Source organism: Vigna unguiculata, chromosome 7, assembly GCF_037176805.1.
Source record: "Vigna unguiculata cultivar grain cowpea cultivar isolate G323 ecotype 2 chromosome 7, ASM3717680v1, whole genome shotgun sequence".
Taxonomy (NCBI): domain Eukaryota; kingdom Viridiplantae; phylum Streptophyta; class Magnoliopsida; order Fabales; family Fabaceae; genus Vigna; species Vigna unguiculata.
Genome location: NC_140798.1, coordinates 38,968,482 through 38,995,049, shown reverse-complemented (window position 1 = coordinate 38,995,049; position 26,568 = coordinate 38,968,482). Strand labels below are relative to the sequence as shown.

Sequence of the window (26,568 nt, the reverse complement as noted above, 5' to 3'; positions counted from 1 at the left end):
TATTTTAAATATATTTTTATTATATGCTATGAGTTATGATATTTTTAAGTATATTTTTAATTTTTTAATTTTATGTATATTATTAGCTTTTAATCAATAAAACTTCTATTATAAAAGTAAAAATAATAATACTACTATATATAAATATTAAAATATTTTTTTATAATTTATATATCAAAGTACTTTATCTAAATACTCAATTTTTTTACACTCGGGTGGAGTGATTTGATGTATAAATTTTTAAAAATTATTTTAACATATATATATAAGTTGTAATTAAACTTAATTACTAATTTGGTTTTAAATTGAAAAGAAAAAAATTTGATCGTGTTAAGGAGAATGAGGAGTAAATTAAATAAAAAATAATAAGGGAACTAAATTAAATTTTTTAAGAAAATGAAGAACTAACTTGAACTAAAAAAATAACAAAAAGATCAAAATAAAAACAAAATTGAAGAACTAAATCAATAATTAAACCTTAATTTTAAGAATTCTTATAATCATTTTTAATATTATGATTTTTTTCATTAGTATATTTAAGGCATCATAGTAAAAACAATCAAATAAGAATATGATTTATATATGGGGATATCTTTTTTTCTGATTTTTTATAATGAATATACTTATAAAAAATTTAATAAATTTTATATATATATATATATATATATATATATATATATATATATATATATATATATATATATATATATATTGGTGTGTGATTATGCGTGGGCAATTATAATGTTGAATAGGGAAATGAAATGTGTATAGACTTTAATGATTTTTGTTTAACTTTTGATGGCCAAACTGCTTATGGAATCGTGTATTTTACTTGCAGGCTTTGCAAGAGATCTAAGACTTGCCTTTTAAGCTAGGGCTACTAAATTACCCTACACCATGCACCACTACCAATCAATTTCAACTTCTTTTTTTGCAATGCAACAAAATATTGCTACTCTTTTCATATTATGGCACAAAAATTCATCCACCAAAAAATTCCATTAATATTTTTATCAACCTTAATGTACTATTTATTATGTGCGGAAAATTGAAAATGATATGTAGAAAGTGACAACCATACACTATTTTGCAAATGATTTAATTTGAAAAGTCAACACTCCTTCAAAACAATTTGTTTCTTAGGTAACTAATTAAATTAGTTTTTTTTTTTAAAAAAAGAAAGTAGAAAGATAAAGATGGAGAGCTTGATAAACTGTGCCACTTGTCAAAAGTAAACGGAAACATCTATTATTCCTCGGTGTTGTGTGGCCTTTTCGAGTTCTAACATTCTGGTGGACAATATCTTACCAACCCATTTCAAAGTGACATATATTTATGCATTCTTTTCATACACAAAAATTATTTCTTATTTATTTTAGCTAACAAACAAAATAATTTTGTCCTATAAAAACCACAGTTATTGGCTGCCCTTTGCTGTCTCCTAACTCTAAGTCAATTACGTCAACCAAATAGAATCAAAGTTGAATTAAAATACAAACAAGTAGAAGAAGTGGTTGGTTACCAAAGAAAAAGATCATACTCCTATATAAGGCTATAGAATTGGGATTATGTTTTGTTCTGAGAGAATGTGCGTTTTGAAGAAGAAGAATCCATGAACCAATTAATCGTGCTTCTTTACCAAATGTTGTTTATTGAAATTGAGAAGATAATTAATAGCTAAGAATGATTAATTTCATCTTAGTTGATTTGCAAGATGATGATGGGTTGCTAGTAATAATATATGCTAAAAGTGACAATGATCTGATGTTTAGTTTGGATTAAACTTTAAGTTTGGGCTGTCTTTGAGTTCTAGCATAGCATAGTAGCATGGCACGTAAAAATGAAGGCATTGTGAAGATCCAGTACTCTATAATTATGCAGTGCATTATTATTTGAAATGGCATTGGTTTTTCCTTGTTTATCCTTTCATGGTTAATTAATTTTGTCATAAACAGGTTTGAAAAGGTGTAGGTTATGGCTGAAACCAAGACACATAGGAAGGAAGAGAGAGAGAGAAAGAGAGGGATAGAGTGTGTTCCAAGACACAATGATTACATGGTCTTGGGGAAGCATAAAGGGTGGCGTGGACATAGGAAGAGTATAGAAGAACGTGGGGGGCTTGACCGAGGTACCATGGAAAAGGAAACGCCAAAAACCCCAAGCCCTAAATTAAAATGCTACCCTACAATATCACTACTTCAAATTATTACTATTTACTTATTAATTATTTATTTATTTCGTAAATAAATCTTTTATTTTAAGTTTTGAAGTAAACCTGTTTTCATTTTTTTTTAATATAAGATGGTCTTACTTATTAAAGAATTAAATAATTATTATTAAAACCTATATAAGCATGTATTAAAATATCTTTAGAAATATATTGTTTATGTATCTTCACAGAATATTTTTAAATTTTATTCAATTTTTTTAACACACTGGTTTTAATATTGTTTATGATTATGAAATTATTTTTTAAAATTAAATAAATTCGATTTCATATTTAATATTTTTCATCAGACTTTTCATATTTAAAATTAGAATTTTGTTCATTCATTAGTCTGATAACTTGTATGATCTTTCAAATTTTGTAAATTTTCACTAAATTTATAATTTGAAAATTATTTAATATTCCAAATTTATATTCTAGAAACGAAAATTTATGAAAACCTGATTTTGTTTAATTTTAAAATCAAGAAATAATGTCATCGAAAATTCTAAATCTTAAGTTTTTATTTAACATATAGGAGCCTATTCTTGAATTATTTTGAAAAAAAAAATGAAAAAAAGTTACTTTCACACTATTATTTACAAATAACTCTTACTTGACACCAATTTTTTTTTAATAAAATATTATTATTTAAATAAAATATTAATGTATTTGAGTGTCAAAAGGGAATAATGGTTGTCAACCGTCCAAAAAAAATAGTGCAAATCATATTTAAAAATCTTTGTAATGTAATTTTGTTTCAAAATCATACAAATATAGCGAAATGTTTCATGGTTTTTGTAACCATTGTACTGAATAAAATAGTTAAAGAATCATTGAATGAGTTTTTAAAAAATTGTGACATTCAATGAGTTAATAAATTGTATTGAGTCTATATTTTTACAACATATTGATCGGTGTATTAAGGGCACTGATAATATTAATTTTCATAAAACACCGACAGAAAAATATTGTAAAATCTAAATATTACATTTTTTAATAATTTTTTAAAAAATTAATTAGAATTTAAATCTGTTTACTTGTAATTTATTTACTATTATCTTCACTATAATGTCATAAAAAATATTTTATTCATTATCTTAATTGCATGATTTGTTCATTGCTGATTTCTTCTCATTTATTAATCATTAGACATGACTTGTAATTTTAGGATGTTGTTAAACGTAAAATCTTGAAAATATATACAGAGGAGGCGTTTCAAAATTATGCACTTACATTTTTTGAATTCTTTTAATCAGTGCCTTTTTAATGAGTGAGTAATTAATTTAATTTAAAATTGTTATCTTTAAGAAAATTAATTAGCAGTAAGAGAGTAGTGGAAGTAATATTAATGGAATAAAGAGAAGGGTTGGTTAAGCAAGCATGATGATAATATCAGTCTTTTTGGTCGTTGGTCGGTCGACAATCTGTGTAGTGTGCCTTCACTACGCTTTGCTTGTGTTTCCCGTCCCTCTCTCTACCTCTTTCTCTCTCTCATACATACCCATAAATATAAATTTCATGGTAATATTTAATATAAAGAATTATTAATTAACTATGTAAAGCGTCTTTAATAATTTCACAATATATACACACAACAAAGCATGTGTAACTAAAATGATAAAGGAAAGTACAGACATACATAGGTATAGATGGTTACATACATACATGTATAGGTATGATAGAGAGAGCCGTAAGAAGAAAGGAAAGTGAAGTAGCAGCACTAAACAGTCTCTGTATATGATAGAGGGTGTTGGTGCGCAGAAGGCTGCAAGATTAGAACCATAAAAAAAAAAACAAAGAAACCGAAAAGAGAGCAACAAAGCACGAAGGAAAAAGGAAAGTTTTGTTGAATGTAAAAGGATGGTAACCTTGCCCCGCACAAAGGTTTGTGGCAGAAAAACACTACTAAGTGAAAGAGATTTGACATTGAGGCAGAAACAGAAATCCAAAGCATTTCGACTTTTCTTTCACCGCCCACCACCACAAGAGAAACAAAGGAACAAATCACACACTTCACAGGGTATTAAGCTCTCTCTTTTTTTATTTATTTATTTTAATATTGTACACATCATTCACCATGCTTACTATTCTCTTTCCTTTTTCCACATTTCTGTCTTTTATCTCAAACTATATACTCATGATGGTAACGGGTGTGAAAAAAGGCCCCCCGTTTTTTTCAACCCACGTTGTCTCTTGAAATACCCTTTTCATTTTTATTCCTTGTGCAAGTGTAAAGCAAACTTCTCCCAACTCTTTATTCTTCCAAACCAAACCTCCTTTTTCTTACTCACATCAGACAAAACAAAACAAAAATCAGTAGAACATACAAATACAAACCCACCTCAGCTTCTTTCTGACATTTGAATCTCAATTTATTTTTTATTTTAATTATTGATTCTTCTCTCCAGCAAAATATTGTTATATATAAAGCCTTGGAGTTTGTATTATCCTTCAATAGAGTTCCATATAAAACAGGAGGCAGCAGCGGCTGTAGACCCTAGGGAAATGATACAGGAAGATCAAGGGCAGTGTTCTTCTCAAGCGATCAATAACTACCACCAGGCCTATCAAGACCAGCTTCTCCTTCAGCAACAGATGCAGCAGCATCAACAAAACAATGATATCTTTGGTGGAGGAGGAGGAGTGGGAGGAGGAAGAGGAGGGCTCAACATGTACCCTGGTGAAGTCTCTCAAATCATGCATCAACCCTGGTCTATGCCTCATAATCCGGTTCATCACCCCTTCAACACGGTGAGAGAGCATGACCCTTTTCTTGTCCCTCCCCAACCTTCACCCTATGCAACTTTGTTCAACCGAAGGGGTCATTCTCTTCAGTTTGCATATGATGGTTCGTCTTCTGACCATCTTAGGATCATATCGGACACCCTTGGACCGGTCGTTCAACCCGGTTCCGCACCCTTTGGCCTCCAAACCGAGTTGGCTAAGATGACTGCTCAAGAAATCATGGAGGCCAAAGCCCTCGCAGCATCCAAGAGTCACAGTGAGGCTGAAAGGAGGCGCAGAGAGAGGATCAATAACCATCTTGCCAAGCTTCGCAGCTTGTTGCCTAGCACAACCAAAGTAAGTCTAATTAATTCATTTTCCAGATTAATATTCATTCATTCAAATCAATTCACGTATCCATCAATATATAGTGAATTACTTAAAAAGTCTGCATGTGTAATTAATCATCTCAACAAAAGTCCAAGATCTCAATCTCATGTTGTTCCCACTCGCGCCTTGTAAAGAACATGTTTGTATAAACAATAGTGCAAGAATGTGTTCTTTCTTTATGGACTTTTTTCTTTTCAAAGAGTGGTTTGTAAATCTTTGCAAGATTCTACTTATTACTTTGGCATAGTAAGTAAAACAACAAAATCAAAATATCATAACCTTTTAGAAAATGAGGTGCAAAGATTGTTTTTGCCTGTTTTTTTTTACCTGTCTTTTTGGCTTTGTTAGTGTTGTTTAATCTGTTCTCATGATATTGTTGTTTCTCCTTTTGGGCTTAATTTCTTGACACTAATGACTTTAATTATGCATATGTGTTCGGAGAGTAGTCTCTATGTGGGTGTGGTAGTTCCGAGGAAGAGCTAGAAAAAGTAGTAGTAATAAAAGAGGATGAGAGAAAAGCGTATTAGCGTTAATGTCGCTTGGTTGGCATGATAAAGAGGAACCAACTAGCAGTGGAAAAGCTTGGCATAGAAATTTCTTGCCGGATGATGTTGATGAGTCAAACTCAGTTTGAGAATGAAAAGAATAAAGCCAGAGACAAACTAGCACCCTTGTCAGTCACAAACGCACACACTATCTATTCTATATACCCCTTTCGATATTTCATCTCCTCTATCATATGCTGCATGACACTCCCACCATTCAAAGATACCCACTATTTCCATTTCACAATCATCACGCCATTACCTACCAACCTCATATAACAACATCTCCAAAGCCCCACCATTTGTTTTGGCACCATCATATTGTACAATTAATTTCAGTGCTTTATTATCATATCCATAACATAATTTCTTTTTGTTTTGTTCTTTCTTGCAGACAGATAAAGCATCATTGCTAGCAGAAGTGATTCAGCATGTGAAGGAGCTGAAGCGTCAAACCTCATTGATAGCAGAATCGAGTCCGGTTCCTACGGAGGCTGATGAGTTAACTGTGGTGGATGAAGCGGATGAAGATGGGAGGTCTGTGATCAAAGCCTCTTTGTGCTGTGAAGATAGGTCAGATCTGTTTCCTGAACTCATCAGGACCCTGAAAGCATTGAGGCTAAGAACCCTTAAAGCTGAGATCACAACGCTGGGAGGGCGTGTGAAGAACGTGTTGTTCATCACCGGGGAAGAGGAAGACTCGAGCAGCGGCAGCGAGGACCACAACCACCAACAACAGTACTGCATTAGCTCAATACAAGAAGCACTGAAGGCAGTGATGGAGAAGAGCGTGGGTGATGAGTCTGCTTCAGCAAATATTAAGAGACAAAGGACCAATATAATATCAATGTCCTAGAAAGGATCGAGGTCTTTATAAATTTTATTTAATTAAAGGCCTATATGATTACCATTATTATCTACTTAGTTGTTATATATATTTACATATTTTCATCTGCTTATTTTTTGGGGGTGTGGTTTGCTTTTCCTTTTCTTTCTTTTCAACAGTGTGTGCTGGAAAATCTTATATTACTCTATGTATCTTCTCCATCAACATCATCATCGTTAAGAAATGAGGTAATGATATTGGAGGGTTTTTACTTTAAATGTCTTCTTTGTTCTTCACACATCTTGATCCAGGAGGGTATCTGGGAAGTGGAAATCTTCTTGGTGAGAACATAAATTCTTTGTTAAATCCTCACTGGAAAATAAGTTCTTCATATATAGCTGGAGAATCGAATATTGTTAAATTCTCTTTTTATAAGTTGTTAAGTTTACAAAAGAAGTATTTATAAGAAGATATTAAAAATATTCTTAAACTTGGATATGCAGTATAACTATGGCTTGGGATATTCTGTATTGATTTGAAGCATTGCCCTCTCCGGTGCATCACATTATAATTACAAATGTTACCATGGAAAGTTGGTAAAGTAATAGACATGTGATAAGTCCCGAATAAGATCATTGGAAATTAACCATAACATTTATCATACCATGTCTACAATCACCTAGTTCAGTCCAACAATTTCAAGGCATAATATATTGAATTTCAAACACAAAAAAACATAGATAATGGTTGAATAATGCATACATATCCATAAATATCAGATTTACAAACCTTGTTTTTAAAACAAGAATAAGTTAATAAATACTATCGAGAGAATTTTTATAAATTGTTTATTTTAACCTATTAAGACACTTGTTAAATATAAATTGGTGGATATACCTAGCAAATTTTACTCCATATTTAATCAGAAAGAACTTATTCCACATTTTATACCTCCTGGAAATATTCAAAATTTCCTAGATATTCCTTTTTACATATTTTACATAAAAAGTAAAAATCTGAAGATGTTAATAAAAACATAAAAATAAAGGTAGTATTAAATTGAATTGATTTAAATATATAGAAATACATGTATCACTATTAGAAATTTTTATGAGATTTTCCTTCCAAATTACACACACACACCAAGCCGCACTCCGTTTTACATTTTCGTTTTTTATTTAACAAACTCTCAATGCATTTAGTGTAACATTGTGAGTTTGAAGAGATGTTAGGATAGACCCATGTTTGAGGCCATCTACTTGTGGCTTCTAGTTTAGCTTTATATGTATATATAATACACCTCTTGTAATCTTTTATACATAATTAATACTACACAATTCCTTTTTTCAGATATTTCTTTGTTTTTTACAATAACAAACAAGAAAAAATAACTTAAAGGAGTGATAGACAACAATATGAAGAAAATGGAAAAGAATTTCATAAAAATGTGCAATCTTTTCATCACATAAGAATTTGAAAAAGATTGTAAATTTCAAAGAGATTTTTTTTATTTTTTGCAAAAATTAAAGACCTTGTCTTTCAAACGTTTATCGTCTTCTTCTTTCAAACCTTCACATTTAAGATTTCATTGAGAAGTGGTATTTAAGTATCAAAGAAATATTTTTCTTGCTTTTTTTGATAAAGACATCAGAAATTATAAAGTGTTTCTTTTGTATTTGGAGAATGATTGTAGAAATAAAAGATAAAAAATAATAATTTTGTCCTTTTGAAAATCTATTATATAAAATTATATTATTTCAATTAGTGGAATTCATTATTTCATATTTCAACATAAATATATTCATTAACCTTCATCTTACATAAATTGACACTACACAAATTATTTGTGTTTGTAGTGGTTAGCATTCCCTTACCTAAATTGACACTAGACAAATTATTTTTGAGTTTGAAGGGGAGTGGTGAGTGGCAAGGAGAATGATGTCATGAACCAAGTTAACTTAAGACAAAACATATCACTGTTAAATTACAAAGTACAATTCATTCATTATTTATAAATATTTTTCTCCAGAATATGTTAAATTCTTTACCAAGAGTTATCTGAATTTAATCACACGGTAATTATACTTTTTATTTTTATTTTATTTTTTTAATTTATTATGTAAATGTCACATCTTATTTTGAAAGGATATAAAATAAAATGTAAGTGTAAAAATACTCATTTCTCTATTTGTTTACAATTAAGTTTTGTTTTACATATGAAGTTAGCTAAAATATAATTTCTTCCAATAAATGTTTACATGTTATTGTATGAATATACTGGATATAGTGTAAATTAAGCAATCTTGAATTCACTGGCTAAATCTATAAATAACACACACAAAAAGAAAAAATAAAAACGAGCTTTTTTAAGAATAATATACTAACAAAATTATTTTCTTTATAGTAAAAAAATATTAATAGAATATTAAAGATGTTTTATTTGCAAAAAAAGAAGTTCAATCATAAGGCAGTTAAACTAATTACTCTACAATGGATAATTAGACAATGTGACATTTTTCCTTATTCATTATAAGTAAAATTCAACTATTACCAAACACATTGTATTTACTAGGTGTTATGTAAAATGAGCTTTTGTAGTAAACCCTCGAAAATCGAAATTATTAATATTCAAAAGGTTAACTTGTTAAAGTCAAATTTTTGAAGTTTTTTGTACATATTTTATTTTTAAACTATGGCAATTAATCACAGAATATATTCAAATTTACTATAAAACACTGTAAAAACAAATGCATTAGCACATTGAAAAATGATTTATCCATAATGTGTTCTCTAAAATCGATCATTTTAGTACAAAATATAAATTCTAATGAAAACAATTATAATTTAAATTTCATTAAAATAAGGAGGTTTCAACTCATAACTTATACTAATGTTTATTCATGAAATTTACTATATTGAACTCAAATAGTTTTAATTTAGAAATTATTTTACTTTTGAACTCTATTACATTAAAACTACTTTGAAATTGTGATGATTAGAAATAGTCATAAAAGTAATAAATACATAAAGGCTACAAAATTTATAAACAAAAAAATTAAGAAAATAAAAAATTTAAAGATATCATATAGCCATTATAGCGAAAGAACATTAATATTTATGCTCGTTATTAGAGGGATTGTAAGTTTTATTCTTCTTTTCTGTTATATTTTTGGATGTCATAAGCAACCAGTGCTTCGATGTCTTTGGGATTGTCTGTCTGAGGCAGTTTTGGGCTTCTTTTTGAAAGTTCATTCTAAGCAAGCCCACTTCAAAGAAATTGGGTCAAGCATTAATAAAGCCCAACTCTTAAGTACATATAAGAAATTAGGGGCTTCTCCTCCTGCACCTCCAAACACTCCTTCTGTATCCCAAAAATATTTTAAATTCTCACTTTTTCCTCGGTAAAATTAATATCTTTTTCCCTATCTAACACCAATCCCAAGTTTTGTTCTTATGATACTTGCTTTATTCTATAGATGTTGATTTTTAGTTTTTTTTTTTATTCCGAATGTCGACATTTGGTATTCAGTTTTTTTTTTATTTATGGATGTTAATATATTTAGTAATTCATTTCTTTTTCTTGTTACAACATCCAAATTTAATTTTGTTTTATTTTGTTTATAAATGTTGATATTCAGTGTTTTTTTTACAACGTCGACATCCAATTTTCAATTTACCAAAAAACTTAAAAAAAAAACATTAACTGAATTTCCAGGTCTATTAAAATATGTTAAATTAAATAAATTTTTAATTTCTATTAATTTAAATATTTATTATATTTTCTATAAATATTCATTAAATTAAAATTTAAACAAAAGATAATATATTTTATTTAATATTAATTTATAAAAAATTTAAAAAAACTATTATTTATATTTATTACTTTAACTTAAATAAAACATTTTTTAAAATAATGTTAACCGGATTTTCACATTAGTTAACATATGTAAAATTATGTTAAAATTTTTCATTTATGTTAATCTAAATATTTGATCATTTTAATTAAATTAAAATTTAAACAAATAAAATATATTTTATTTTATATTAACTTGTATAAATTTATATTTATATTTAGAAAGTTATTATATTAACATTTAGTACCTTTAATTTTTTTTTAAATTAAAGATTTTTTATCTAGATTTCCACCTTTAGTTAACATATGTTAAAGGTTCTTGTTAACGAATGTCCTTAGGGCACTGGTTAAGGATAACTAATATACATTGGATCTTACAAAAATACATAGATAAGTATAATATTAAATAAAACCTGACCTAATAACCATTAATGTAACTTTATTTTCTTTAAAAGACAAAAATGCTCATAAATATTGTACATGTGTATTTCATATTTTATTTAATGTTCACAAATAAAATTTAAAAACTAATTAAATAATAAAATAACTATATTTTAATGTTGTTAAAATTTAAATTAACAAAAAACCAACAAAAAAATAGTGTTAAACATCTAAAACTTAAACAAAAATAACATAAGAAAGTATAAATTAATAGAAAAACCAACAAAAAAATACTGTTAAACATCTAAAAATTGTTACAAAAAAAGAATAATTAAAGTGTCAATTTAAGACTTAATTGATTTTTTTTTCTTTTTAGTAGAGACCTTAAAAATTCAAAAAATTTGTTTTGTAATAGTAAGTTATTGTCTACACATTTAAAAAGATATTTTTGTCTTTATAAAATTTATTATGTGCATTTATACTATTTTAATTATTGTATTTAATTATTTCAGCTTTCAATGTAAAAATAATGATATCAAAACACATTTATTATTCCTTAACCAGTACCCTTAGGCACTGGTTAGCATTCTCCAAAAACATAACATTAGATGTCATCATCCCTAATAGAAAAAAAAAAAAAAAAAAAAACAAATATCGATATCTATTAACTAAAATAAAGTACCAAATATCTATATCCGTTTCAAGAAAGAATTTGGGGTGGGTCATTAGAGAGAGAGGAAGGCAAAGTGGAAATCTAGAAAATTTTTAGAGATTCAGAAGTTCCAAGAAATTGTTATGAGCCATTAATTTATAGTTTAGTAGGCTGTTTCTTCCTGTACCACTCTTTTTTCTTTCAGCACCTCTACAATCTTGATGAAATGATAATTTTATCCACTTCTTCTCCCCTGTACTCAGCCTTTTAGCCGCGAATGGATTAGCATGGATCCATTTTAGCCATCACTGCTGATATGATACATGCTACACATGAAAAATGCTCAGGGGATGACATAGATGGGTACGTTTGAAAACCGATTAAAAACCATTTGAAATTTGTATTAAAAAAATGATATTTTTTAAATATATTGCAGAATGTTCTAAGATGGTTTTAAATTCAGAAATATCTTTCAAATTATACATTTTGAAATATATTTTCAATACATTTTGAAATACAAAAATACATATTCTGAAATATATTTCTAACATGGAACTATCTTTCAAAATGCACATTTAGAATATATTAAAAAAAAGAAATGCAGGATCCTATTTATCTTTTTATTATAATGTTAATGAGAATTAATTTGAGATCTATGAATTGTATAGAAGGAAAAAAAATATATATATATAGGAAGGAACAGGCAATTTCGCAATGTTAATAAGTTTCGGCCTTTTTGTACACCTCTTTTGTATTGATTCCTCTTTTACACCCAAGCCCTTTGTTCTTATTCCCCATTTTTGTTTCTGAAATCACATATCCTCCAATAGTGTCGTCGATTTTTGTCCATACCATTTTATTAATTTTATTTTTTAAGTGACCATTACAAAAGAATTATATGGATGTTAAAATTAAATAATAAAAATATATATATTAAAAATAATTGGAAGAACTGATAGAAAAATATTTTTATAAATTTATCTATTTATGAATTGTTTTATCAGTGCAACACTCATCAAAAGTTTTACAACATTCCCGCACTATATTCAACTAATTAAATTTATTTATTTAACTAATTTATAGATTAATATTAACTTACAATTTTTTTCTGTAAAATTGTTTACAAATAAGTTTTTCTGTAGAATAACTTTCACTTTGACGCGCTAGACATAATGGTGCATGTTAGTTGACTGAATGTGAAATCAAACATACTATTAAATACATTATAAAATTACAAATCAAAGTAGCGAGACAATTAAATTAAGTTTCAAAATGTTCATTTAAGTTAAACTTTGACCATGAGTTAAGAATTGAATTTTTCATTGAAACACTGTTTTTCATTAACACGTATTAAAGAAGATTTCATTGAACAGTACTAAGATAGAAAACTTAAGGTTTAATTACTTACACAGTAAACATCTTCATTTAGATGTGTTCGTTTGATATCCTTTTTTAAAAATGTGTTAATTGAATCTCAACTTTTGAAAAGATGTTTCAATTAAGTCATTTTCAGCAAAAAATTTTTAATATCATTAGATATTGATATTTAAAATGACTTACAAAATTAACTACTGATATTTATATCAAAATTTAGTGGTATAAGTCATGAATTAAGTTCACGACTTTAATAATTTTTGTCTGAACAAAATTTGATTAAAATATTTGTTCAAAAGTTGAAATTAGATTGACACATTTTAAAAAATGAATACTAAACTGACACATCTAAATTGAAGCACGTGTCATCCAACTAATAAAACTTAAATAATAAAGTGACAAAAGTGAGGAGTGGGACGTTACAGTCGATAAACTTCATCCTTTTATGTTGTAGCATTTGAAAGTATATATAATGGATTTTGACCTTACTTGCTTAATTTTTTGAAATGGTAAGGAATCTTCCTTTTTTTATCGTCTTTCCGCCATGGCACTATCGATTGTGGTCGACACCTTCTTAAATCAACCGAACGATGTCATGTGTACTGTACCTTTCCCTCTTTCTATATTCTTCCTTCCTAAGCTTTGTGGTACCCTCTTCAACCTCTTATCTCTCTCTCTTCATAATTTTTTTTTCTTTGCTGAAAAAATAAATTAACCATCTCAAATGTTTAGGTAACCTAATGGGTTTCTACGTTTTTTACAAATTAAAAATACCAGTGTCGTTTACAATCTACTCTATAAATTAACTGAAAAGCAAATTAGTAAAATCTTAATGAAATAACTTGTATCGAGTTTGTTCTCTGTTAAATGATTTATATATATTTATTAATATAATTTTATCCAAACACGAAATGATTTTACTAAATTTTTCTTTAAAATAAAACTTGTTTATCTCATGTTTGAGAGCTTTTGGATGCTCTCTTAACCTTGTAATATATATATGGTTCGATCAACAAGAAAAAATATGGAACGAACTGTGTACTTTAGTTGGTAGGTCTACTTAGACGATTATGCACAATTTGTAATCTACGTGAGTCAACAATAAGATAAGACACGTCGACTTGCATTGTGTGAATTTGTTTCAAAATATATCAAAAACTTGTAATGTGTTCACTAATGTAAATATTATGTTAATATGTCACTAACTAAATTTCTTTTTGGGAGGGTATGTCATCGGTTTTTAATTCTCTTCAACAACTTTAGTTGCTTGAAATTTAGTTTTTATTGTTATATTAGTTATATACATTCTTCAATGATTTTAGTTACTTGAAATTTAGTTTTTATTATTGTATTAGTTATATACATTTATTATGAAATTTTAAAAAATTTTATACTTAAATATTAAAAATTATAAAATTATGAATATTAATTATTTTAAAAAACAGACTTAAATATTTTATTTTCTATACTAATTTAATTAAATAAAATAAACTTACTAAATCCTTGCTTTAGAGAAAATAATCACATAACAACTCATCCAAATAATCTTTTACCATTTCTTATAAAGAACAAGCTAATCTGACATAGTTTTTACTAATAAAATGCAAAAAAAAATATGCACATTGTCGTGCAGTTATAAGGGGATTATTACGAATGATTTCGATGGAGATTAAGAATGTATTTTTTTTTTTAGAGAAAATGATCACGAGGAGAGGGAGAGGAAGAGGTTGAACGGATTAGAGGGTGAAGTTGGTGTTGTTTTTTTTGAAGTGATTAAGAGGTGATTTTAGAGTAGATTAGAGAGTGAAGTTTGTGATTGAATTGACTAATATGATATATTAAAAAGAAATTTTAATAGAAAAAAAAGTTAGATTACCAAAATGTCCCTATTGTTATAGGTAATATAAAATTATATATAAATAATTTAAAATTATTTTATAAATTTTATTGAATGATTGAAAATATATAAAAAATATTTATAAAAAACGAATGATATAATATTTTTGTATAAAAATAAATTTAATATATAAGGTGGAAAATAATTAATTTACATGGAAACTTTTTTTTTCTTTTTAATAGTAATTTTAGAAGTCATAATTTTTTATTATAACCATAATAAATTATTATTATTATTATCGTTAACATAAAATTAAGAAAGTGAACTAAAACCATTTGTATTGATTTTAACTGCTAAATCACATGTAACAAAAATTAAATAATGAAGGGTAATTTGATAAATCCAGTTGTGTCACCGTCCAATCTCACTATAGATGATGAGATTGAATTTCCAGTCAATCCCTCTAATCATCTTCTCTCATCACCTTGTATCACTTCCTAATCATTTTTTTCCATTCATTGTGAATAGTACATCCACCCAAAAGAACATAACCTAAGGGTGTGTTCCTTTGAGAGAGAGTGTGAAGATGAATTTGTGTGGATTTGAATAAATTTGGAGATAAGTTTTATAAGAGCTAGTAAAATATTTGATTGATGTGGATGTCAACGGGGCGGGTAGGGTACGGGTAGTAGTTCCCCCGTACCCTACCCGCTGGATAAATATCCGCCCCGTATCCGTACCCATATCCGTCGGGTATCTGTTATGCGGGTATCTGCCTATTTTTTTCATACCCGCAGGTATCCACGGATATTTATAAAATTATTTATAAAATAAATATTTAATCATAGATTCAAACAAAATAAAATAAAATACATCATTGTCATAAATTTTAAATAATGTTCAAATAAACTCAAGTTCATACAAGTCCAAATAATTATAAAAGTAGATATAAAATGACGTTCAACACAATGAAAATTTTTTAATTAGTGTTTTGATAAAAAAGTTCACTTTCTCCAATTGATTCCTAAAAAATAAACAAATAATAAACCTTAATTGTCACATGCCACCAAGTATTCTTATTTTGATTTCATCATTTAACAACAAGCATACCATAAATGTCATTCTCTATATAGGATTTGATGTATATGTCCAATTTCAAATAAAGGAAAGAGAAGAATGTCAAGGGGTGTACTTAAAAGAAAACAATATACCAATACTTTTGAAGTTTGAAAAATGAAGACATAAGACTAGATGTGCAACTTAAAAAAAATTAGGCCAAAATGTTTTTTACTAATATATATATATATATATATATATATATATATATATATATATATATATATATATATATATATATATATATATATGAGAGTACTTTTGTGAATTAAAGATTAGCGGGTACCGGTATCCACGGGTACGGATACTATGATACCCGTACCTGCCCCGTTAATATGCGGGTATCAAAAATATCCATACCCACGGGTAGCGAGTATCCATTTTTAATATCCGTTTTCTACTCGTTGCGGGTTTTATCCGCGGATACCCGCGGGTACGGATTTTTTTGACATCCCTAAATGTGATAGATAAAATAAATTGTAAAAATAGATAGAATTAGAAAATTACCAAAAATATCGTTAATGAAAAAGAGAATGATTTTGTAATTTGATGTTATATAAATAATTAATATAAATTAAAAAAGTATTAAAATTATATGAAAAATTATAATTACTTTCGAATATAATCTTTAATGTATGAAAAATTACTATTTATTTTCTTATGTTTGCTATCAGTTTCAAATCTATTTTCTTTTTTATAACTTGAAAATTCTATACCCATCTATTTTCACGTCTCATTTTTTACAAAACTATTTTTGAAATTATAAATATTTTTTAAATAATAATTCAAATTTAAAATTCACCGTAAGTCATAATTTATTTAATAATTTTGTTACTTTTACAAACTGTTTTTTTTCCTATGTAAATGGAGTTTACTATTTAGAAGAAAACATCACAGTCACGTATCCCGTGAGACTAATTAATCGTTTGAAAGTGAACAGGTTTCATTTTGGGGTCCCTACAATTCAGAACAATCCTGACGTGATGTACATATCTTCTTCTGTGCCCATTATAACCAATAATCTTAAAAAAAAAAATCGTACGTTAAATTAAAAATAATCTGATTGTATTTCGAATTTAAATAGATGACGTAAAAGATAATTCTCAAATATACTTTTCGTTTTTAATTCAATTTTGACGTCATAATTAACTCATAATATTATTTTAAATCGACTCGAGAACATTTATAAATATATATAAATATGTATAAATGGTAAAGTATTTTTCAAAATAAATCGTTTTCTCTTTATACTTCGACTAAGAAACATATTTTATTATGTCCAATAATTTTTAGGACTGAAAATAAAAAATAATTTAAATAAATATATTTTTCCATTCTCTTATAGCATATAACATAAATGTTTCCAAAGTTTTAAGGAAATTTCGATACAAACACCTTAACAATAAAAGAGATAACGTATCAGAAGATGGTTTTCCAGTACATTTGACCCTCTCAGCCAATCATGTAACTTTTTTTTTTTTTAATAATGTTCCATTCGGCCTTAATAAAATTTTAAGGTAACGTGTGTGGCTGGAATGTTCGACACTAACTGTGCGAATAAACAAGGCAACCCACTTATGTTATTCTTCCTACCAACTCATACAAATCCTTCAAAAAATATTATGATTTAGCATGGATGACTTTTAAGCCATGGAGAAAGGTTTTTTTTTTTATATATATAAAAATATGGCATTTCAATTTAATAAAAAGACCAATAGATTAAAAATTGAGCAGAAAAACGGAATAAAATATGAATATGGAATCAAATTTCACTAATTGAATCCCCAAAAAAAACATCAATTCCCATTTATGAATAGATGGAGAAGTCACCGACCCTTAGTTTTCTCTTATATGCCAAACTTATCCCCACCACTCCATTTTATCATTCAATATTTAATGCTAGTTTGAAATTGGATTAAATATATTTTTTATTTATGATAAATTATCGACTTTACTCTTTTTTTTTTTTGTGTATATAACGTTATTAAAACATTTTATTTTATTCTTCAAACCGGTCTCTGACTTATTAAAAAAAGATTGAAGATAAGAACAAAAAAAGTTTAATAATTTATGACAAGAATGTATTTAAATCTTTCAAAATTGGTTTATCTCTTTAAACAGATTGGACCAATACGCTGTTTTTTTTTTTTTATAAAAAAAGAAGTAATTAAGGCAATTCCTTTTAAAGTCGTATATAACAATTCAGTTGCACGATATTTACCTATAACTGACCACATAATCTAATAAAGTCAGTTATGGAAAAACTACTCTTGAATTTAATTAAGTTAAATGTGACTGAGTTGTCACAGTTAATATTCTGGTAAAAAAGAAGATAAAAAAAAGCAGACATATTTAAAAAATCAAATATCCATAATTATGTTTACTGTATTTATCTTGTGTATCTAGACGAGATTAAAACTGGTCAACAGAATAAATCTGGAAACACTTTTTCTGAGAAAAAGAGAGTCTTCGGTTTAGTTTAAGTGCGTTCGTTTTCCTTTAAATGTATTTTACAAATAAATATAAACACCATTTAGAACTGTGTTCTTGAATTCATCTTAATAAGATTCCAGGTGAGTCTTCTACTTTTCTTTTCGAACTTTTGCATTTGAACATAATGGGTATTTTCGACCATTCAATCACATCGGCATAAAGATATAATAAATTAATTTATCATAGGATAGAAACGTTTCTTTAGCGTTTCTTTTGCGTAGAAAAGAAGGCAATGAGAGAGAGAGTAAATTGTTTTAGAAAAAGGCAAAGATTTATGTAACGCAAGAAGCTGAAGCCTGTTCCCAAGTCACTCTCTTTGCAACCTCCGAGGAATTTTGGTAGCATCCTCTGTGATATTTTGTCATCAGTTTCGGTTTTGGTAGAGAGAGAGACGTGAGTTTCTGGTCCTGTTGCTGTTTTTGTGAGTGTCAGAAAGTTCTTCTCTTTTGTCCATTGTTGCTTTTGCTTTCTGCTTGGAGAAATGCTGGTTCGAAGGAGGGTGATGAGTTGGAGAAGGGTGGCGAAGGCCCTGCAAGCTCTCGTAGCTCATGCTTTGCTTTTCTCTTTCACTCTTCTCCTTGCTCTCAAGCTTGACCATTTCCTTCCTGACTCATGGACATGGTGGTAGGTTCTCTTTTTCTTCATTCACACACTTCCTCTTTTATTACCCAGTTTAGAAATTGTGGATTTGAATCAAAGGGTCTCTACAAAATTCCACCTTTTGTTGATTTTTGTTATGAATTGTCATGTGCTTTTTGTTTCCCCCCTTTTTGAATTTCAATGCATGCAGTTGTTTTTTTCTGTAATTCTGGAAAAAAATGGCATTCATTGGGAGGAACACTAGTAGTTTCTTTTTTATTTTCCTTTTGGAAATGCAAACTTGCTTACCTTATACGCTACTGTCCTTCTGCTGCGTTATACAAACTTATTATTATTTTATTTTATTTTGTTCATTTGTAAATGGGATCGGAACTGGGATACCCTCGTTTCCGCTTTCCATATGTGGAACTGTCTGTTTGTGTGTGATGTTTTTGAGACGAGAGTAAAGAGAGAACTTAAAATTTCGATGTGTAGTTATATGTAATAAGGAACATACTTGCTCTGGCCATGTTGATTTAGCTAGTGAGGATGAAAGTACATCGCTTTAGTAACGTGTTAATTAATTCCCCACCCTCATTTCTCAACTTTGTTATGTTCCAAAATGTTTCTCTACAGTTAGGCTAATAATTGATGAGGTTTTCTAAAATTAATACTAATACATTAGCATTATGGGTTGTTACCAATATCCTCCATCGCCTCACTAAATATTCGCAACTTTGATGGGTACTGATCCCAACCGAATTGTACTTATAAGAATAGCCATCAAAGGATTCAGAGTTGTCTGTGGTTTTGAGCATGAAATGATTATTCTTGTTATGCATGTCTCATATTATGATTGTACAAGATACCGCAGGATTTTATTCAATGAAACTTTTAGTCTTAGTAATAAAATCATGGTACCATGTGATTCAAACCAACAACAATACTGTCAAATTTTATACACCGAGTAAATAGGAATATGTATGGGTGTGTCATTTTCACGTTTATGTGCCCATTTATGTCATGCCGAACACCGAATTGAACGTAAACATTTGATCATTCAGTATGAATCATTGGCAAGTTCTTCAAATCTTTCTTAAAATATTATTGAGGAGTGGAGTTTTGGGTAATAGATCTTAGGTTGTTGTATATTGAGAAGAAGAAATAGATTAAGAATGTATAACATATTCTTATCAATCATAGCCATACTTTAACATCTTTTTTAACAGGAAAGTATTTTCTCCTCTATGGCTTTTTCATGCTGTGGTGGCACGAGGCAGGTTTTCCTTGCCCGCTCCTTCGATTCCTCATGATCGGCGAGTAAGATATACTTCATGAAAATTCTTCCTTATTATTTTCTAGAAAATTAGAAATTTATCTTGTAGTAGGGTTTTGTTACTGAACTTAAACATAAATTGTTAATGGGCAGTGGGCTCCTTTTCATTCACTCGTAGCAACTCCACTACTTGTTGCATTTGAGCTACTTCTTTGTATACATCTCGGGAGCAGTTATGGTAGGCAACATTTCTTGTGGCATGGCTAAATGGATTTTTTTAATCAGTGTATCTTTACACCAAAAGTGTGATACTTCTTTTAATAGTTATTAATTACAAGATGCTACGAAATTAAATATTATTCATTTTAATGATGCAGAGATGAATTTAAGGATTGTCTTCATGCCCCTGGTATTTTTTGAAATGGTGGTTTTGTTTGATAACGTCAGGTAATATCTTGCTTCATCTATTCGTGTACCAGAATTTATATTCCAGTAGTTCATAAGGAGCTAGCAGATATATTTTAACCCATTCATAGTCTTCCAGTTTCTGTAATATTAGCTGGCACTGCTAAAAAAGTTTGCAATAAATTCACCACAAACATTCAACTTTATCAAGTGATTTGTAAAATTACCTGCATTTTTAGGTCTACTTTCAACTAATTATTGTGATTGTTGAGAAGTTTCAATGAATGAAATGGGAAGTAGTGCTTAGGCCGAACTTTAATGAATTATGCAACATGCAATACTATTTTATGCTCTTCTAACAAATGGATAATTTATTGACAAAAATGTCTTTCCATAGGATGTGTAGGGCTTTGATGCCTGGGGATGATGAAAATTTGACTGATGAAGCAGTATGGGAAACTCTTCCTGTAAGATGTTATTCTTTAGCTGATTGATTAATTAAGCTGCAATATGATCTGTAACAGAATAAATGAGGATCCTCAATGAAACTACTGAAATAAGTATCTCAACTGGCTTTTCATGGCAATTTAAGACTCCCGATTGTGATGATTTTTCAAGTAACATATATTCAAATCCTCAGTGAATTTTGGAGTGTCATTGTTAGAGTCTATAGAGGGATGAGGAATATGTAGCGGCAATAGATTGTGATTATATCTATACTTCAAAAGTCTTTGTTGTCTACGGAGCCTTGGCTGGAGGCTATGCTTATACTTAAATTTAGGTGAAATACATTAGTAATCAAAGTTCAAGTCTCTTTGTTTTTGCTTTATGGTAAGTAAAAGAAAAAAGGAACCTTCAAGTAATATAATTATTATAAATATAAAAAAACTCTTTCCTTTCTTTTTATTTTGTCATTGTTTTGCATTGGATTAACTTTTATTCCTTTTATGTCTATTAAGTGTAATGTGTGTGTGACTCTCACTTCAATGATTAATTTATTTGTTGGTGGTTGACATCCTTTTGGGCGTTCATTTCAGTGCCCGATGATCAACACTGAAGTTGAATGATATTTCACATTTCACATGATTATAAATAGTCTTTTGTGGTATGCCATAGAAACATTCTACTGTCCACTTGTGTGTGTGTGTGTGTGCTGCAAGCATGGCTGTAGTTTTTGAAAAAGAGTCTATCGTGATTTGTGTGGGTTTATGTTATGGAAGAATCCTACCTGGTTGAGATGGATAGCCACTGTGTTGTGGCTTATTGGCACTAGTACAATGCACATGCACATTCTGAAATGAGGTCTCTTTATTTTTAATCTAGGAGGATCCCAGTGTTGGAAACGATTGAACTTCACTATTGGAATATATGTGTAGTTAGGAAGTGTTGGTGCCTATATATCTTAAGAGTATAGGGAAGCACAAGTGCCTTTCAACTATCAATTGCACATCTCATGTTGGGTTTCAAACATTGTTATATTTAACCTTTGCCATGCCTTGTAACACTGACATGTAAGTAATATGTACAACATTGATAGCTTCTTTGCATTGAGATGTTTCTTTTTGTTTTTATTTTCTTCTCATCTTATAATTGACATTACCTTATTCAACACATGTCTACTGCAAAAATTTTTTTTTGAGTGTTACACTCCGTAGATTGTTATCTTTCTTTTGTTTTTTATTTGTGAAAAGTTCAAAACTAAATTGTATAATTTTGTTTTCTAGCACTTCTGGATTTCAATATCCATGGTCTTCTTGATTGCTGCCACAGTGTTCACTCTTCTAAAGATATGTGGTAAGTTTTAAGTTTCTCTTAAAAGTTATTTGTGATTTATATTGAGATTGAATTCTCTTTAAATTCATGGTTAACTTGGAGTTGCTTCTTGCTATTTAATTACGGCTTTATCATTCCCCACCTTTTCTTGACCTCTCTACATCTATTTTTGTGATGTTGGCTAATTTTTTTCCTGCTTCATTTTTATGATACTAGCTTTTATAAATATACAGATATTAGCTGTCTCCAATATTCTCGAGCAATGACTTGTATTTATTTAATGAAGAATTTAGGAAGTTAACTTGAGAGAGTTTTATTTCTGAACTGAGGCGTCCTTACATCGGTAGAGGTTCTGAATTAATTTTTCAAGTTATGGATTTAAATCCTCCTTTTTTTGCATTCTTCTGTTGGTATTATTGCTATGATTTTTTGGGTGGTAGGGTTTTAAGTAATTACTCTTGTTTTGGTTCCTTACTTTGGCATATGATCAAGAAATATCCTGGGTTACTTTTATTGATCCAGGGTCTGTATGGACAAACTTCTCCGGAATCCCTTAGAAGGGCTTATTAGAGAAACTCGTCCAAACTGGCACATATAAGCTTAAATAAAGTTTTATTTGTTCCTGAATTTATACCTAGCATTCAGTCTACGGATAATTATTGCAAAAAAGATAAAAACTTACAGCTCAGATTGAAGTTATTTGACACAGTTGAGCATTTAGAAATCAATCTTCCACGTTTTGAAAATCAATTATATCATTGTCACATAAGCTGTACTCACCTTGACTTGTAATCTAAATTCCTTTTTATGCTGATGTAAAACAAAAGTATAGTGTAATAAATTCTACTTAATGTAAGGAATTTTGACCACTATAGCATATATATGGCAGATTTGCAATGTATTTCTCTATGCACACGTTTTAACACGTTGCTTAGAATGTATACTGTATGTCTGATTTTTTCATTATGGTTTCAATCTGCTTTGTGTTACTTTGATCACATTCCTTGTAAAACTTTACTGTTGACTAAGATTGATACTCAAACTTTTCGCGACTAACATTATTTCAATTACCTGCAGGTGATGTTGCTGCTCTAGGCTGGTGGGACTTATTTATTAACTATGGGTATGATCAATATCTTGTGGTCGAATGTTTAGTAATTTGCATTAGTCTCGTGCCTTTTCCTTCATAAAATCAATGTATTCTTTGGCAGGATTGCACAGTGCTTTGCCTTTCTTGTTTGTACTAAGTGGCACAATCCAACTATTCATGGAGGCTGTCACATTACAGAACCATGTTCATCATCAAATACCATAAGATACCTTGACATGAGTAGAGGAGGCTTAGTTATTTATGCAGATGAAGATAGGCAGCAAAATGGGTTCTGCAATCTGCAGGATATTGGTGGGCATATCATGAAAATTCCATTCATTGGTTTTCAAATAATTCTTTTTATGCATTTAGAGGTATGATAATTTTGAACAAAAATCTTGTCATCTTGTCTTGGAATTTGTAACTTTCCTTAGTTTTTGATTGTCTTTCCACCTTTTTTTCATTTAAATTTTAGGGAACGCCATCCAGTGCAAAAAATCTGCAACATTGGGTCATTTTTTCACCACTTTTTTTGTTGCAAGGAGCTGGGGTTTTGTTTGCTGCATATAGATTAATGGAGAAGATAGTTCTTTTACTCTATAGTGGAGATATTCCTGAAAGATATTCCTCTATAGCATCAAAATCTCGTGAGTGCTTTGGGTTCTTTCGACATGGCTCAAGGTATTGATTTAAATTTTTTTTTGCTTCAAAATGATTTGTCTTTGTAGATGCCATGCCGAATTTACAGTAAATAGTTTTTTATTGCCTGTGCTTTCTCTCTTTACAGGTTACTTGGTTGGTGGTCAATAGATGAAGGAAGTAAAGAGGAAGAAGCTAGACTTTTTTTTTCTGGGAGTTCTGGGTCAGTACGCCATCCTAAACCCTAAAATTACATATGTTTAACGTCATAAGTATTTTTTGCCATGCTTATGAGCAGTTTTTGAATCCTGTAGTTGTCACTTGCATACCTTTCTCTTGGAAGTCCTGATTGTGTAGTGTAACAATTTTTTGGTTAAAAAATTAGCAAAGTTTGCAGTGTGCTTGCAATAAAACAAGCTTTTCTCTAATGTTATGTCATTCTTTCTCTAATGATATGTCATTTGATTTACTGTTTAGGTATAATACTTTTACCCCTGATACAGTGAAGAAAATGCCTAGAGCAGATCTGGTTGAGGAGGTGAAGACATTAATTTCCTTTTTTTAAATAAATAGCTACCTAAGTATTTTTTATGATATTGCTTCGTCATTTATAAGAATATCTTAGTTTACACTAGTAGGTTTAATTTTTTTTCATACGTTATATTATCTCGCTGTTCTTTATAACACACAGATTTGGAGATTACAAGCTGCACTGGGTGAGCAAACAGAAGTTACAAAATTTAGCCAGGAGGAGTATGAAAGGCTTCAAAATGTAACGTTCTCTACCTTGATCGATTGTTTTTGGCATTGTGTAAATTATCAACTTTTTATGAAGTATAATCTTCAGTTTCATGGGTCAATAGGCTGATATAAATTATACTGGCTTTGAACCTTTCTCTATTGCGAGGAGTTTACAACATCTTGCACTGAAATCCTTGTTATGAATTTTTTATTTTTGCTCATTAATTGTGCTTGAATGGTCAAGCATATCAGGATCTGACAAAATTCAAAATTGAATGATATTTAAAATCAGGAGAAGATCTTATGTAGAATTTGCTTCGAAGAGCAGATTAACGTGGTCCTCCTTCCTTGTAGGCATCACATTATTTGCAGGTAAGAGCTCTTGCATTACAGTTGCTCCACTCTAAAGATGTTTGGTTTGAGAAAATGCTTTCTGTTATCATATTTTCACTTTATTTTCTGCTTTGAAAAGTTTGAATAAAATGTAGTGAAAGCAGATATAAAAATAAATGTTCTGATAGTTTTTTATAGAAACTTTTGAATACAAGAAACAGTGAAAAATAAGGTGACACTTTTATAAATAGAAGTAACTAATTAAAGAACAGAAGACTTTTCTGAAACCAAATGGTCCCATATGCAATGTTTGAAGAAAAAGTAGACAGTGACAGGATCACAACCTTTTTTATTTTTAATGAGGAAATTTCCACCAGTTTTTGTTGCATCTGCAAAGAATCTATTTAATTCTTTCCATTTAAATATGTTATGAGGGACTTGTGTTCAAAATATTGAATTTTTCTGTTTTGCCTTTTTCCAATGTGAATAACAGCACTTGCTGCGAAAAATGTAAAAGGTGCCCTGTTTGCCGTGGCACCATTGAAGAAAGGATGCCTGTATATGATGTGTAGACTGTATTGAAGATGTATGTATAGGTATCTCACTGACCATCCAGCTTGTGGTTTTAGAAGAAGCAAGCACTGAGAAGTATCAATTTCTCTGCTCATAGATTTTATATGTTGAAGACCAGAAGATGTATATAATCTCAAACATTTCTGCCCCCATAGTGCATTCTTGCAATTCTGAACGAATTGCCAATAGTTATGTTGTTTTGAATTTTGTTACAGAGGATTATTCTACACAGAAAATGCAAGATGATTGTTGAACTCTTTGAGTGATACCATGGAATTAAGGATTCATATCATAACCATGCCAAGATTCAGAATTATTGATTCAAACATGTGATGGATTAGATTAAATTTTATAACTTGGTACAAATCACCTAATTTTCTCCACCATTGGGTCAAATTTGTCAGATGGGTTGATGGAAAAATAGGGGTTTTAGGGATGACCTGCCATTGGAGACATCTTTCTCTAACAAGGACAAAGAAAGGAAAAAATGACATGTAAATGGCAAAACAAAAACACATGATACTCTAAAACAATGGTTTATAAATGTTTGGTTGGTGTTGTAGCTATTCATTTCTTAGTCTGACAAAGAATCCTTTTCTGCAACATTTTCCTTTGTCACTCACAGATATAAGGAACTGGCCCTGAAAATAGAGTTGCTTCTAGAATCGTACTATATCCGAGAAATTTTTCTGATGTACCAGAAAAAGAATCTTGGACCACCGCTCCATTCATTTAAAAGATTTTTTCTTAATAACTTTT

At 29.3% G+C, this 26,568-nt stretch overlaps 2 protein-coding genes across 3 annotated transcripts; both read left to right on the top strand.

The window, feature by feature from the left end:
- The first annotated feature begins 3,983 nt into the window (after window positions 1–3,983).
- Window positions 3,984–6,972, top strand: LOC114189911 (transcription factor bHLH30-like). 2 transcript variants are annotated; one of them, XM_085675548.1, is made up of 3 exons: window positions 3,984–4,229; window positions 4,685–5,290; window positions 6,263–6,972. In XM_085675548.1, exons 2-3 carry the CDS (start codon window positions 4,715–4,717, stop codon window positions 6,722–6,724), a joined length of 1,038 nt encoding a protein of 345 aa, XP_085531674.1. In that variant the 5' UTR covers window positions 3,984–4,229; window positions 4,685–4,714; the 3' UTR covers window positions 6,725–6,972. The 2 variants fall into 2 exon arrangements, with proteins under 2 accessions (XP_085531674.1, XP_027934437.1); XM_028078636.2 differs by lacking the exon at window positions 3,984–4,229 and having other exon boundaries at window positions 4,346–5,290.
- An 11,626-nt stretch (window positions 6,973–18,598) lies between these two features.
- LOC114192431 (Transmembrane Fragile-X-F-associated protein) lies at window positions 18,599–26,063 on the top strand. Its single transcript, XM_028082148.2, has 14 exons — window positions 18,599–19,024; window positions 20,209–20,299; window positions 20,409–20,493; window positions 20,633–20,702; window positions 21,058–21,127; window positions 22,385–22,454; window positions 23,511–23,556; window positions 23,645–23,897; window positions 23,999–24,204; window positions 24,311–24,385; window positions 24,640–24,700; window positions 24,854–24,934; window positions 25,196–25,275; window positions 25,730–26,063. Exons 1-14 carry the CDS (start codon window positions 18,882–18,884, stop codon window positions 25,806–25,808), a joined length of 1,410 nt encoding a protein of 469 aa, XP_027937949.1. The 5' UTR covers window positions 18,599–18,881; the 3' UTR covers window positions 25,809–26,063.
- Window positions 26,064–26,568: the final 505 nt, after the last annotated feature.